At 39.7% G+C, this 13,113-nt stretch overlaps 1 protein-coding gene across 7 annotated transcripts in view; it reads left to right on the top strand.

Annotated features, from left to right (window-relative positions):
* Positions 1 to 12,238, top strand: part of RREB1 (ras responsive element binding protein 1) — a 170,320-nt gene extending 158,082 nt beyond the window's left edge. For all 7 annotated transcript variants that reach the window (XM_042464651.1, XM_042464654.1, XM_042464655.1 and 4 more), the window contains 2 exons: positions 4,195 to 4,983; positions 9,914 to 12,238. In XM_042464651.1, coding sequence (XP_042320585.1) covers positions 4,195 to 4,983; positions 9,914 to 10,437 — 1,313 coding nt within the window. In that variant the 3' untranslated portion in view covers positions 10,438 to 12,238. The remainder of the gene's footprint in view (positions 1 to 4,194; positions 4,984 to 9,913) is intronic.
* Positions 12,239 to 13,113: the final 875 nt, after the last annotated feature.

Genomic DNA, 13,113 nt, shown 5'->3' with positions numbered 1-13,113 from the left:
GATTTAGCACGTCTGCTGAGTTTGGGAATAACAGCTGGATTTAGGCATGGGTGCTCAAGAGAGGCTAGCTAAGGCTCTTACAATTCCAGCTGGATTTGCAATCTAGAATACCTTTCCCCAATTTGGTGTCTCTCTTCTGATGTGTTGGATTATAAATCCTAATATCCCCACCCAGCAGGGACCATAGGAATAGATGTCTCTCTCATCTGGTTAAGAAGGTAGCCTTTGGAAGAGTGGTTTTACCCATTTGAGCCTCCAAGCTGGGTACTGTATTGAACTTACTGCCTTATCACATGAGAAAAGAAAACCATAAGGAATTGAGAGAGTAGTAGCTTTCTCTGTGCCTCTCTGCATGCAGTGGAACACTTCTCTTCCTGAGGGAGATGGTTGTAAAAGTGTCTTTTACCACACTGGAAAAATCAATTTGGCAAAAGGAATGCTTTTATGATCGTTTCCCTCAGAAAGGAGAATGGAAGTGCTACAACCACATGCAGAGAGGCAAGGATAAAGTTGCTACTTTCCTGATCCCTTTCGGCTTTCTTTTCTTATGTGATAAGGCTCTTAATTTTCTACATCTTGACTGTCCTCTGCCACTGTATACAGTGGTACCTCGGGATACGAAATACCCAGGTTACGAAATTTTCGGGATACGAAAAAATCCCATTGGAAATCATTGTTCCGGGTTACGAATGTTTTTTCGGGTTACGAAGAAAATTTTTGGTGCTTTTCGGCGCTTTTTCGCACGAAACGCGGCTTTTCCCCATTAGCGCCTATGGCAATTCGGCTTACGAAGGCTTTTCGGGTTACGAAAGCGGCCGCGGAACGAATTACTTTCGTAACCCGAGGCACCACTGTACTGTTAGCTTTACAAACCCAAGAAATTATATGGCTGGATTTTATTCTATCATATTAAAGGTAAAATATGACTAGCCCTGTAGGAAGTCCCATTCCTGCTCCATTTTATATGTAATGGATGGAGTTTAAGCTACTATGATAAACACAAAACAGGAACTTTGAACTTTGGATCTTAAAAAAAATCTCAACGGTTACTGCTCCCTTTCCCCATCTGTTCAACATGACTATAGTTATGACTGTTACGAGGAACAATAAAGTATTTTCCTTACTGAAAACAATTCCTTTGAAAACCCTTCTTAGATGGATCAATATTGAGCTGTTGGCATGCAGATCTTTTTTTTAAAAAAGCACCTTAGGAACCATTACTGCCTTCTACTTTGAACTATTGACACCAGCCTTCTCAGTGCTGCAGTATATAAGAAATATCTGATGAAGTTATTGTTGAGCCACAATAACAAATATATTTTTAATCAGATGTGTACCTCTTCAATTCCTTTGAAATAGGTAGGTTTTCTATTTTGTCTGACCTTTGTATAATTGGAAACACTGAATATTTTTAACATATTGGTAGTGCAGAAATGATCCATTTTATTTTGTTACACAAAAATTATGAAAATGTATAAATTTTTTCTTTGGGGTGTCACTCCCTTTGTACTGACCCAGCTTAATGATTCTTAAACTCCAACATTTTATCATCCACATGTTTTTAAAATAACCAGAGGCTGATGATTTCTTTGTGACTTAGCTAGGTCTTTGAAGGTCATGTATTAGTCTAAGGAGTCTTTCTATGTTGGGGGATATAACTTTGCGTTTACAAATATCTGCTCTGGTGTGTCAGCATGAAAGATAACTTAAATCGTTATTAATCAGTTTTTGAATCCCTGTATTTATTAAGCAGCTATTATGTTTTCTTGAGTTCGAGGCTTAGTTTTTTTTAATCTTATAGCCCTCCAGATATTATTGGTAATACTTTCCATCACTCGTAGCCAATACAGCCAACAAGTAAGAAATTATGAAAGTTGCAGTCTTAACAACATTCAGAGGGCCACAGATTATTTGTTGATTCTGTATGTAATGCATAGAAAGCGCTTTCAAAAACCTAAATTCATATGGGCCATTAAGGCAATCAAGGTGATCAGTTGATGCTGTTGTAACAATAGATACTATAAAAAGCAAAGAAAGCTGTACTGGCCAATTAGAGAATGCCAAAATCTGTGATCTGGCCATACTTTGATTAGGGACTGTTGGTGGTGTCACAGAGCAGTGGTCCGGTTTTTTTCAGTTCTCTAATGCAGCTAAATAGAAATGTTGCGGCTTTGAAATGAAGCCAAGTTTTCCTTCCATCCCCTCAGCTTATTATCCAACCTGTCACAGAGCTCTGAGAATTAAAAAGTTCTGTTACTCACTATTTTGTTTCTAATAAGATGGCAATGGCAAATCCCCTTTGAAGAAACTTGCCAAGAAAGCCCTATGATATGTTTATGTTAGGGTTACCAGAAATCAAAAATGACTTGGAGGCATAAACAACTACAAATAAAGTATTGCTGAATACCTTATTTGGTTCCCCCTCGCCTCTAATGCTTATAGTATATTGCTGCTTGAGAGAAATAAAGATGGGGTGGTTCTCACAATTTTCACCAAGTTGTGAAATAAACACTTCGGCCCCATTCTCACTAACTTACTTGCCCTGGGTAGATCCAGTCTGGATTCGCTGAGCCAGTACCAAATCTCCCCAGAAAGAAGTTCCCACTACCTTTTACCTTGATCGATGCAATTTGCCCCTCTGAAGTTCACATTTGCAGTACCGCTTTAAAATGGAGCCTCCTTTGTTGTCAATCAAATTCACTTCTGCTTCCGTCAAAGGTGATGTGCCCTACAACCATTGGGCAATGGAATGGGTGCTTTCCCCCCTCCTTTTTAAAAAAACAACTGGTGGCAGTGATCACATATCCTGTCAACTTGTTTGGGTATGTGCATGTGTTGTGTGTCTTCAGGTCGTTTCAATTCCCTCCCCTTTGCATTCTCTTGCTTTCCCTCCTTTTTCCACACATATGTAGCACAAGCATTCACACATTGTATCAGTTTGCCACATTGAAAGGAAAACATGTAGCACAAGCATTCGCATATTCTGTCACACACACAAAATATTTTTTTAAAAATGCCACTTGCAAAGTGATGTGCCATGCCAGCAGCAAGCAAATGAAAGGGAAATGTAGCACAAACATACATATTCTATCTGTATGTATCAACCTGTAGCACAAGCATTCGCATAATCTGTCAAAAATAAAAATTACTAGAAAAAGAGAAGAAGCCACTTGTGTGAGGAGAGGCATGTTCCACCCACTGCCCACCCTCTGACCTAATCCCTCCCCTGAACTTGACCCGATCATGACCGGGGCCAAATTCACATTTGCTGGCAACAAGGAAGAAACAGGTTTTCCAAAAATAAACAGGAAATAATTCACTTTCAGAAAATCTGCTCTAAAGGGGATTTACCCTTGATCTGGTGTGCAAGACCTTAATCCTGATGTGTTAAAACCGGTGCTAATGGGAACCTCCCACTTTTAATCCAGGTTACAATTTGGTACAAAAGGTAGTCTGAATAGCCCTTTCCTGTGCAGCACAGAAGTTGTCACAACCAAGTGACAAATTACTGTGCATGAATAACCTGCTAATTGAAACTAAACTTCAACATTAGAACTGTCTACTAGAGAATCAAGTGACTCACCAAACCACAAGTTCCAGAATTCCATAAAAAGGAACCAGGGCAATCAGTGTAGTATCAAACTGCAATAATTATGTAGTGTAAATACATTCCTCATCAAACTACGTGTAAAGCAAAGGAGATTAGTGGGGGACAATACTCATGACTAATGTAAACTTTATTGATTTCAGTGAGTCTCTTTTAAACATGACTGAGGGCCCAAAAAGACAGGCCAAAATAAAGCTGCTTTGGGGTTACTTTGGAGGTATGCTGTTTAAATGACACTCACATCTTAAGAGTTCAGAAGCTGCACAAAAGCTGTGCTCCAGTCTTTAAGACTGGAGTGTGGCTAGACTGGCTTTGGCGTGGCTTCCAGTCTCTTAGGACACATGCATCATTTAAACAGCATACCTCCAAAGTGACTCAAAGCAGCTTTATTTTGGCCTGTCTCTTTGGGCCCTAAGTCTGGATTGAGCCGATAATCCTTGACCAGTAATATTTTGAACACTGACCCTGAATAAGTCTGTCTGTGCATGGTGGTAAAGTCATCAGAAGCAATGTTAATGGGGCTTCATGAGGTCTTTTGCATTTTGTATTGCTAGTGGGTTTAGTGTTTCTCTTGTTTTCTCTTACAGACATTCAGTCAGATTTGGAGAATACAAGTGGAGGAAGTGAAGCTCTTGATTTGACCTCTGGAGAGCGAGACCACCCAGAGGAGGCAATTGAGCTTCCAGAAGTATCAAAATGCAGCCCCAAAGAAGAGGAGGAAAAAATTGACTTCTCCCAAGGAGATGAGAAGGTAGAGGAAAAGGACGTAGGTGTGGAGGAGTCACAAGAGAAACTAAGTGAGGATGAAGAAGAGCCAGAAGAAGACTCTATCAGCAACAGAAGCCTTGACCTCAATTTTGCTAGCAAGCTAATGGATTTTAAGCTGGCCAAGAATGACCAGAGCACAGGTAGTGGTGCTCAGACTGAAAACAAGCACACTTGTGACACTTGTGGGAAATGCTTCAAGTTTGCAGGCACTCTTGCCAGACACAGAAAGGCTCATGTGCACAGTGACAGGAAAGATGAAAAGAGCAGTGAGGATGAAAACAAAACCTTTCAGGATACGGCCCAAGTTCCAGTTGCTCAAGAACATCCTTCTCTTGAGCTGGAAGAACCCAGAATGGACACCAAGGTAGTAGAAACGCCCACAGATGGTGAGGCAACAGGAAGGGAGAATGAAGAAAGCGAAAGCGTCTCCGAGGGGGAAAGCTTGGAGAGAAAATCTTCTGAGAAGAGTGACGATGACAGGAAGCCAAAGGCAATTGGTGGGGCTAAGAGTGAATCAAAGGCAGACAAGAGAAAGAAAGTTTGTACAGTGTGCAACAAGAGATTCTGGTCTCTGCAAGACTTGACAAGGCACATGAGGTCCCATACAGGTAAGCAGGGGCTCACTATTATTGACAGCAGTGCGAATGACCACATAAACTTTCCTAGGTCTTAAAATCCTTCTTTCTATTTTGCCATTTTCATTCCAATTCTATAATTTTTTATTTGATGGATATGCAGAAGAGGACCGTTGCAGTGGCTGCTTCCAGCCTCTGGAATTCTCTGCCAAGGAAGGCCAAACTAGCTGTTAACCATCTACCACCAGGCAAAGACACTCTTGTTTATACAGGTCTTGGACAGCCAACCTGATAGCTGCTGAAGGATGTTTTAATCTAATGAGTGGTGTGTTTTCCTTCTTATTTTAAAATGATTGAATTTTAATGTTTAATTTGTTTTATTTGTATAAATGTTAATCAGTTTAAGTATTAATTTTAATGTAATGGTGGTAGTAAGTTCAATAAATGAGCAAGCACATGTTTTGCTTGTTAAAAGGCCCTAGATTGTATTAATGGGACTTCCAATAAAATGGGTGGGAAATCCTGAAGTCCATTGCTAGGCCTGATGACACCAGTACTATGCCTATGTATCAGGCTCCTCTCCTGTTGTTAGGAATGGAAAATTGACATAAGAAGAAAAGAAGCGGTCTCTCTTCTGCTTTGTGTGCCATCTGTACTTCCAGACTTCTGGTGTTGTATGCATTTCAGAGGAAGGAGCTAGGTATTCCTTGTCTAAGAAAATCCAGTGAAATTCATTGGGTCACCATAAGTCAGTGGGTGACTTGAAGGCAGGCACACAAACAGAAAGAGACATACACATTTAAAAATCTTTAGAGAAACATGAGATGTGGAAAGGAACACAGAAAACTAAAGAAGTAATGTCATCATAAGAGTACAGGTATAATAAATTCATCAAGTTTATTTTGTGTTTTGATACTCCCCTGGTCCTGAAAAGTGGCAGTATTGCATACAGGTTGAATATCCCTTACCTGGATTTCCGAAATTCTGAACAATTCAAAATTGTCCACATGGGTGGTTGAATTAGTGACACCTTTGCTTTCTCTTGGCTCAGTGTACACAAACCTTGTTTCATGCACAAAATTATTTAAAAATATTATGTATAAATTACCTTCAGAGTATGTTATCAGGTCTATATGAAAACATAAATGAATCTTATGTTTAGGCTTGGGTCACATCTCCAAGGTATTTCATAATATATATGCAAATATTTGAAAATCCAAAAAAATACAAAACATTTCTGGTCCCAAGCATTTTGAAGAAGGCACACTCAATCTGTACTTTCTTTCAAGGCAAGAAAATGTGATTATTTTCTTTCTGGTTTGCACTTTGCACAGTTCCACTCAGTGGGATTCTGCAGAAGGTAGCTGTAAAGTATCAGAGCTGGGGGTGGGGGGTGGGTGGGCTGGGCTTCTGCCTAAACAGAACCCCAAACTGTTTAGCCCCATTGTTATACCTGGCACAACAACCTGCCTTTAAGAGTCATTGCAGCTGATCATACCACCACATGGCCAGATGTTGATCTCCTTTAGAGACTGTCTTTATGCTGCTGCTCAAAATAGAGCAGAGGTGAGAAGCTGTTACATGAAAGGCCTTGCAAGGATTCCACCCACTTGATTATCTCATTTCTAGGTCTGTGGAGGAAATTAGGAAAAATGATATAATTTTTCATTTCTAGGAAAATGGAGACATTTTAGAGATTCAGGACTTAAGTGTTAATCACAGCTAAAGGGATTGGTAGGCTTAAGCATGATAATGACCTTCTATTCTCTTTTTACCTATCTAAAAATATGTATTCTTCTGTGATTTTTTTTTCACATGGCTTACCTTTATTAGTAATCATTTGGAGTTTAGAAAATTCCATTTTTGGACTACAACTCACAGAATACCCCTGTCAGCTTAGTCAGCATGTTATATAGGTTGAGTGACCCTTATTCAGAATCCCAAAATCTGAAATAATCCAAAAGTTAAAGTTTTTTTCATGGCTGGCTCAGATAGTGCATTTCTCTTCCCCTCCAGGAGAAAAAAAAAGTTTGGGAAGCAGAAGAGGAGGAGGAGGGATCAAGGCCTCCAAGTCTTGTGCCCTCCAGGGATCCCATCCCACAGTTTGAGAACCCCTGGTACATAAACTTTGTTTCATTATCAAAAGTATTTAAAAATATTGTATAAAATTACCATCAGGCCATGTGTATAAGGTGTATACGAAACTTTCGGCCCAAACAGACAGGCCAAAATAAAGCTGCTTCGGGTCAGTTTGGAGGTATGCTTTTTAAATGACACACGCACCTTAAGAGGCTGGAAGCTATGCCAAAGCTAGGACTAGAGCATGGCTTTGGCACAGCTTCCAGCCACTTAAGATGCATGCATCATTTAAATAGCATGCCTCCAAAGTGAACTCAAGCAGCTTTATTTTGGCCTGTCCGGGCCCATTGATGAATTTTGTGTTTAGGTTTGGATCTCATCTTTAGGATCTCTCATTATGTACATATTTGAAAATACAGGTATTCCAAAATCCAATAAAAAAAGCCAAACCCTTCTGGTTCCAAGTATTTCAGAGACTCAACCTGTAGTCCAAAGAAGGAACTTTCCCAAGCTCTGGGGTCCTTTCACAGTGATGATCCCTTGACCTGGATCTAACCAGGATCCAAGTAACAGTATTATCTTTCACTTCAACAGTTTGCACAGATCACTCATTTCAGTAGAAACGTTTAAACCATTTAAACATTTAATGTTTAAAAGATATAAAATATTTTGATGCTTTTTGACTATAAAGGTTGAACATAACAACACACACAAACACACACGTGCGCATGTGCACGTGCCTCTCAAAGAACTGTAGGCACTTCTTGTAAAGGCAAAATAAAATGCAGTCAGAGATCTCCTGAAATACTTTACAGGATGAGTATCCCTTATCCAAAACCTTTTTCATGGGTTGCTGAGATAGTAATGCTTTTGCTTTCTGATGGTTCAGTGTAAACAAACTTTGTTTCATGCAAAATAAAATAAAATAAAAATAAACATATTGTGTAAAATTACCTTCAGTCCATGTGTATAAGGTGTATACAAAACATAAATGAATGTCATGATTAGACTTGGTTCCTATCTCCAAGATACTGTATCTCCTATGTATATGAAGACATTCCAAAATCTGAAACACTTCTGGTGCCAAGCATTTTGGATAAGGGATATTCAACCTGTAGTGCTAAATGAACAATGAAATCATTTTTTTTTCTCTGAAGAAGATTGGTAAAGTGGTGATTGTTTTCTAATCTGCATTTTGAGAATGTGCTTCTAAGACTGCATAGTCAGAGATGTCTTTATATACAGCGGAACCTTTGTATATGCAGGGATCCTTTCCAGACCCCCTCCCCCTTCATGTATGTCCAAAAAAAAAAAATGCAGGACCCAAAGTCCCGTTGATTTCTATGGCCATATGCTCCTATTCACCCTAGGTGCACGTGCCATTTTAAGTCCCCAGGCTTCCTGTACATGGAAGCTTAAGTCCGCATATGGCAAGCCCGCCTATGAAGCAGACAGGCTGTATCTTATTTTTGGAATCTTTTTCTTCAATGTTTTTCTTCCCAGAATCAACCTTTAACAGTAGCATGGGGTCTGATTTCCCCCCATAGCTTAACCACTCTCTCTTGTTGACCTTATACCTCTTTTTATAAATAAAAATCATTAATGAAAAGAACAGATAACGAAAAGAAATAAACCGTGCTGTAGCAAAGCCCATATGGAAGTAGCACGCCATTCATTGTATTGGTGTATAAAACATTCTTCTGTGGATTATCAAAAGGGAAATGCTGAGTCATGAGCTGTTGGGCTGTTTTTCACATTTCCAAAGCTATGCTATGCCAATTGGAGAATAACATTCACCTTTTTTGAGAGAGAGAAGGAAACATTATTTGAAGCTGCAATGGAAAACTGCTTTGTCATCGCTGCTGGCAGAATTTCATCAGATTGGCTAAATTTTCTGAAGGAAATCCCTCTAGCTTAAAGGTGAAGAGCTAAACACCTCATAAATAATTCATGTCGCAAGCAGTCTAACTAAGTCTTCTTTCATACAACTCATGTTAAGGATATCCATCTGTCTACAGGGCTTGGAGTCAGTATGCCAAACCTTTGACTCTGATCCCTCTATTATTCTACTATGTATTCAAAAATGGCTAATATATATTGATTAGCTATACCAAATTTTTACTGTAGTAAAATGGTAGCTCAAGACTTTTCACCACCACCATGTGAATCATCCGGTTACTTAGATTGAGATAACATAAATTATATTTATATGGGTTAAAATTTCTGAGCACGATCCTAAATTCCTGGGAAGCTAAATATGCAACCAACTAGGAATTGAATATCATGAGATTTTATTTGGAAGCTGGAGTCAGGGTCAGTACATTTCTCCTGGGATTCCATGACTCTTAACTTAAAGCACAGAATACAGAGATTCTGGGGAAATGCTGACAAATGTTTGAACATTCTAACTGCTTAGTTGCTGCTGTTTTTACAAAATCTGTCAGTGTGCAAAAACCAGTGTTAGCTTGGGCTGTTGAAGGCCAGGGGTTCAACAAAAAAATAGGCAACATTATCAAGCATGCTAGGCAGCTGTTGGATTCAGTGCATGAAAGTGGAATGTATGTTCCATATGCTGATAGTTTACATGCATGAGTTTCATGTGTGGTCATGTGAATGGTGAAGTGTGGGGTGGAAACACTGGCCATGCTGACTGAGGGATTCTGGAGTCAAAAAAGAACCTTCCCCAAACCTCTATAATCTGACATGGGTTCATTTTATGCTACACCACAGACAGCAAAACCTCGAAAGGAAAAATTGAGGAACCTGATTAATGAAACAATTTATTTTTCTGCACAAGATTGATAAAGTTTGTAATTTTCTAATGTGCAGCTTGAGAATGTGCATGTAAGAATGCATACTAAAAACACTTTGGTCTTTGTCCTAGGGGAGCGACCTTACAAATGTCAAACCTGTGAACGGACCTTTACTCTGAAGCATAGCTTGGTTCGCCATCAGCGTATCCACCAGAAGACAAAGGGTGCAAAGAACCATGAGAAGGAGAGTGACAGGGAGGATGGCCGCTCCAGGGAGGAGGAAGATAGTGAAAATGAGTCTCTCCACAGCAGTACCAACCCCGTCTCAGAAAATGAATGCGACTCACTGATGGGGCATGGCAGCTCATCGCCAGTCACCCGGAGCCGCAGAGAGGGCCTTACCAATGCTGCGAAGGATATAGTTTGTAAGGAGGACAGGCCAGCCATGCGAACAGCTGGCCCTTGTCTTCCAGAGTCCAGCAAGAACATGCAGAAGCAAACAGCAAAAGGGCAGGAATCTCCTCGAGGGAAGGGGGATCGTGGGAGCCCCTCAGGCTTCATCCAGGACTTGCTGGAGATTCACAATAAAAAACCTTCCATGAGTCACATTCTTGCCTCAGCAGAGAGCCCGCCTAAGCTCTTGGGAGTTGAATGACAGCTGTGATTCCCGCCATACCCCAGCAAATGGATCCAGCACACACATGTGAGGATAGAGTTGACCATGCAAGCTCCCCAACACACACCGAAGCAGAGTCATCCTGCTGTTTTGATAGGTGGGCAGGGAGCAGGAGATAGGGTATGGCAGTTGAAATCAGTGCCATAAATCTATCAGTATAAATAATGCAAGAGACTACAGTTATATACTGATTTGAGTGCCTTACTACTTTATTAGGTCTTTTGGTATCATAGATTTTTTTAAGAAGAAAAAGATGATTTTTTAAAAAGAAATATTTTAATGAAACTGTTTGGAAAGGACCTTTTTTCATTTAAGCATTAATGTTACCTTTTGTATTGGGTGTGTGAGCTTGTTCTTGTATATCTGTGATAGCCGCTTTTGTGTGTGCTCTGAGCTGGAAACAAGGGGTCAGTGGGGCGAGGAAGCCCTTAGAAACTGCAGCTGATAACTGGAAGAAGATTTTTAAGAAATCCCAATAGAAGAACTACAAATAAGGTGTTGATTTTGTTTTTCTTTTCTTTTGTCTTTCTTATTAGACATTGTTTGTATTTGCCACATGGGGGAGAATTAATTAGTCCCAGGTATTAACATGGTTGATTAAGACTTTCAAACTTGGTCCAAGCCAAAACTAGGAGAAACAAAAATTTAAGCCTCGTTTGCTTCTTTCTTTCTTTCTTTCTTTCTTTCTTTCTTTCTTTCTTTCTTTCCTCACCCCACATTGGCAAAGATGATGTTCTAGCTACTGTTATTTTGAAAAAAATGCTCTTTCTGGCCATTGTGGACTTAAGAGCATGCAGAAAGAGTTGCATAGCGACTTTAAAACCTATGGAAATTATGAACCCACTGTTATATATATATGTTTGATTTGTGCTTCAATATATTATTGTTATTTTAATATTTTATAAATTTTGTCAGTTTTGCTAGTCTCTGCGTTCAGCAGAAACCAATGGGCAATATTTGCCCACGGAGATCTACAACGCAGCTTGGATTGTCTGCTTAAATGCTTCTGATCTAATCTCTCGCTGACTCTCCCTATTGGGTTTGCAACTCTTTCTACTGTATTTTACATAGAATCCTCTTCCTCATACAGCATCAAATGGAGGCGAACTACAGCCCTGGTAGATTGGGCCATATATCCAATTCAGGTAGATTGAACATGTGTTGCAGTGGGTGGAGAATGAGGGAGTGAAATTGCAGCAACAAGCCTCAAGCACACCCTACATGCATACAAACCATGTATAGTTATGCTCTGATTGAGTAACCAGGGCTTCTGCAAAAGACAAGGACCATGATTGCATGGACAAGTCTATATGCATGTAGTTTGAACACGTGCAGTTTGACCACACAAACAACGGAAGGGACTTAGCATGGCGTAAGGCTTGGTACTATGATCTCACTTCTCTTACTACCCCCTCCTTCTTCAGATTGTTTTTCCAGATAGGTTTCATTAACAGAGCTTCAACAGTTATTGGGGTTGTCTCAGCAGTGACATTCAGTGTGAGATAAGGAAAGGGAGAAGGGTTGACAGGCTGGTATGAAGAGGAACATGAGGGGAAAGGAGGCCCTCTAGATTGCAAGCAGAAAGTATTGCAAATAGCATATTGTTCAAAACTGCAGCTGTTGCAATTTTTTTTACATTGATGAATAAGATGATTCAGTCTTCCAAAAGGAAAAAAAAGAAAATGAAAAAAAAAAAAAGCCTTAAATTATCTTGCTACCTTAACGTGCTTTAAAGGTGGAAAATAAATAAATGCTACTGCCAATAAAATGTACACATTGACAAAACAAACTTCCTTCCCAAGGTTTCTGGAGGTTTTCCTAAATATTCATCAATTTGGGGGAATTGGCATTAGTCTGCATATTCTGTTGCTGGCAACAGGAGACATTGTAAATCGCCAGCATTAGGACTGTAATCCACAGGCCAGTTAAACTGGCATGCTGGGATGCAAGCTTTGTTTATACTCTGAAGTAAAGCCCATTTATTTTGAGAAAGAAAAAATAATTAATTTTAGTAGTGCTGCTTTCTGCATAAATGAATTTTAAATATGGTTGGGTTGTTACTTTCCTGTAACATTTAAAGATTCAAGAGCAAATTGGAATAAAAATCAGCTGAAGATGCAACTGTTGTCCATGTTGGTGCTTATTGTTTGGTCCTAGACTATCATACAGATCTTGCAACCATGTGTCACAAGTATAACTAAATGTCTGATATTTGTGCTATCCAGCATGGCAAACACTTGTATCTTTGGGTGAAGTTTCTGATTGTGTAACTTGATCTTTAAGATGGAAGGGGAAATAACACTGAAATAATCCCATAGTTCAGTGTGAAGTCGAAGGCTTTCATGGCTGGCATCCATGTTTTTTTGTGGGTTTTTAGAAGAGTTTCTTCCTGACATTTCATCAGCATTCACTGAAGATGCCAACCACAGATGCTGGCAAAATGTCAGGAAGAAACTCTTTTAGAACATGGCCACATCGCCCGAAAAACCCACAAAAAACCATCCCATAGGCCTGTTACAAACTGCCAAAATAAAGCTGCTTCGGGTCTCTTTGGAGGTATGCTATTTAAATGATGCATGGGTCCTAAGAATCCGGAGGTCGTGCCAAAGCCACACTCCATTCCTAAGCACTGGAGTGCAGCTTTGGTGCAGCTTC

The sequence above is a fragment of the Sceloporus undulatus genome, chromosome 4 (assembly GCF_019175285.1).
Source record: "Sceloporus undulatus isolate JIND9_A2432 ecotype Alabama chromosome 4, SceUnd_v1.1, whole genome shotgun sequence".
Classification (NCBI taxonomy): domain Eukaryota; kingdom Metazoa; phylum Chordata; class Lepidosauria; order Squamata; family Phrynosomatidae; genus Sceloporus; species Sceloporus undulatus.
Note: the sequence above shows the minus strand (reverse complement) of the source record. Positions and strands in the feature narration are given on the sequence as shown.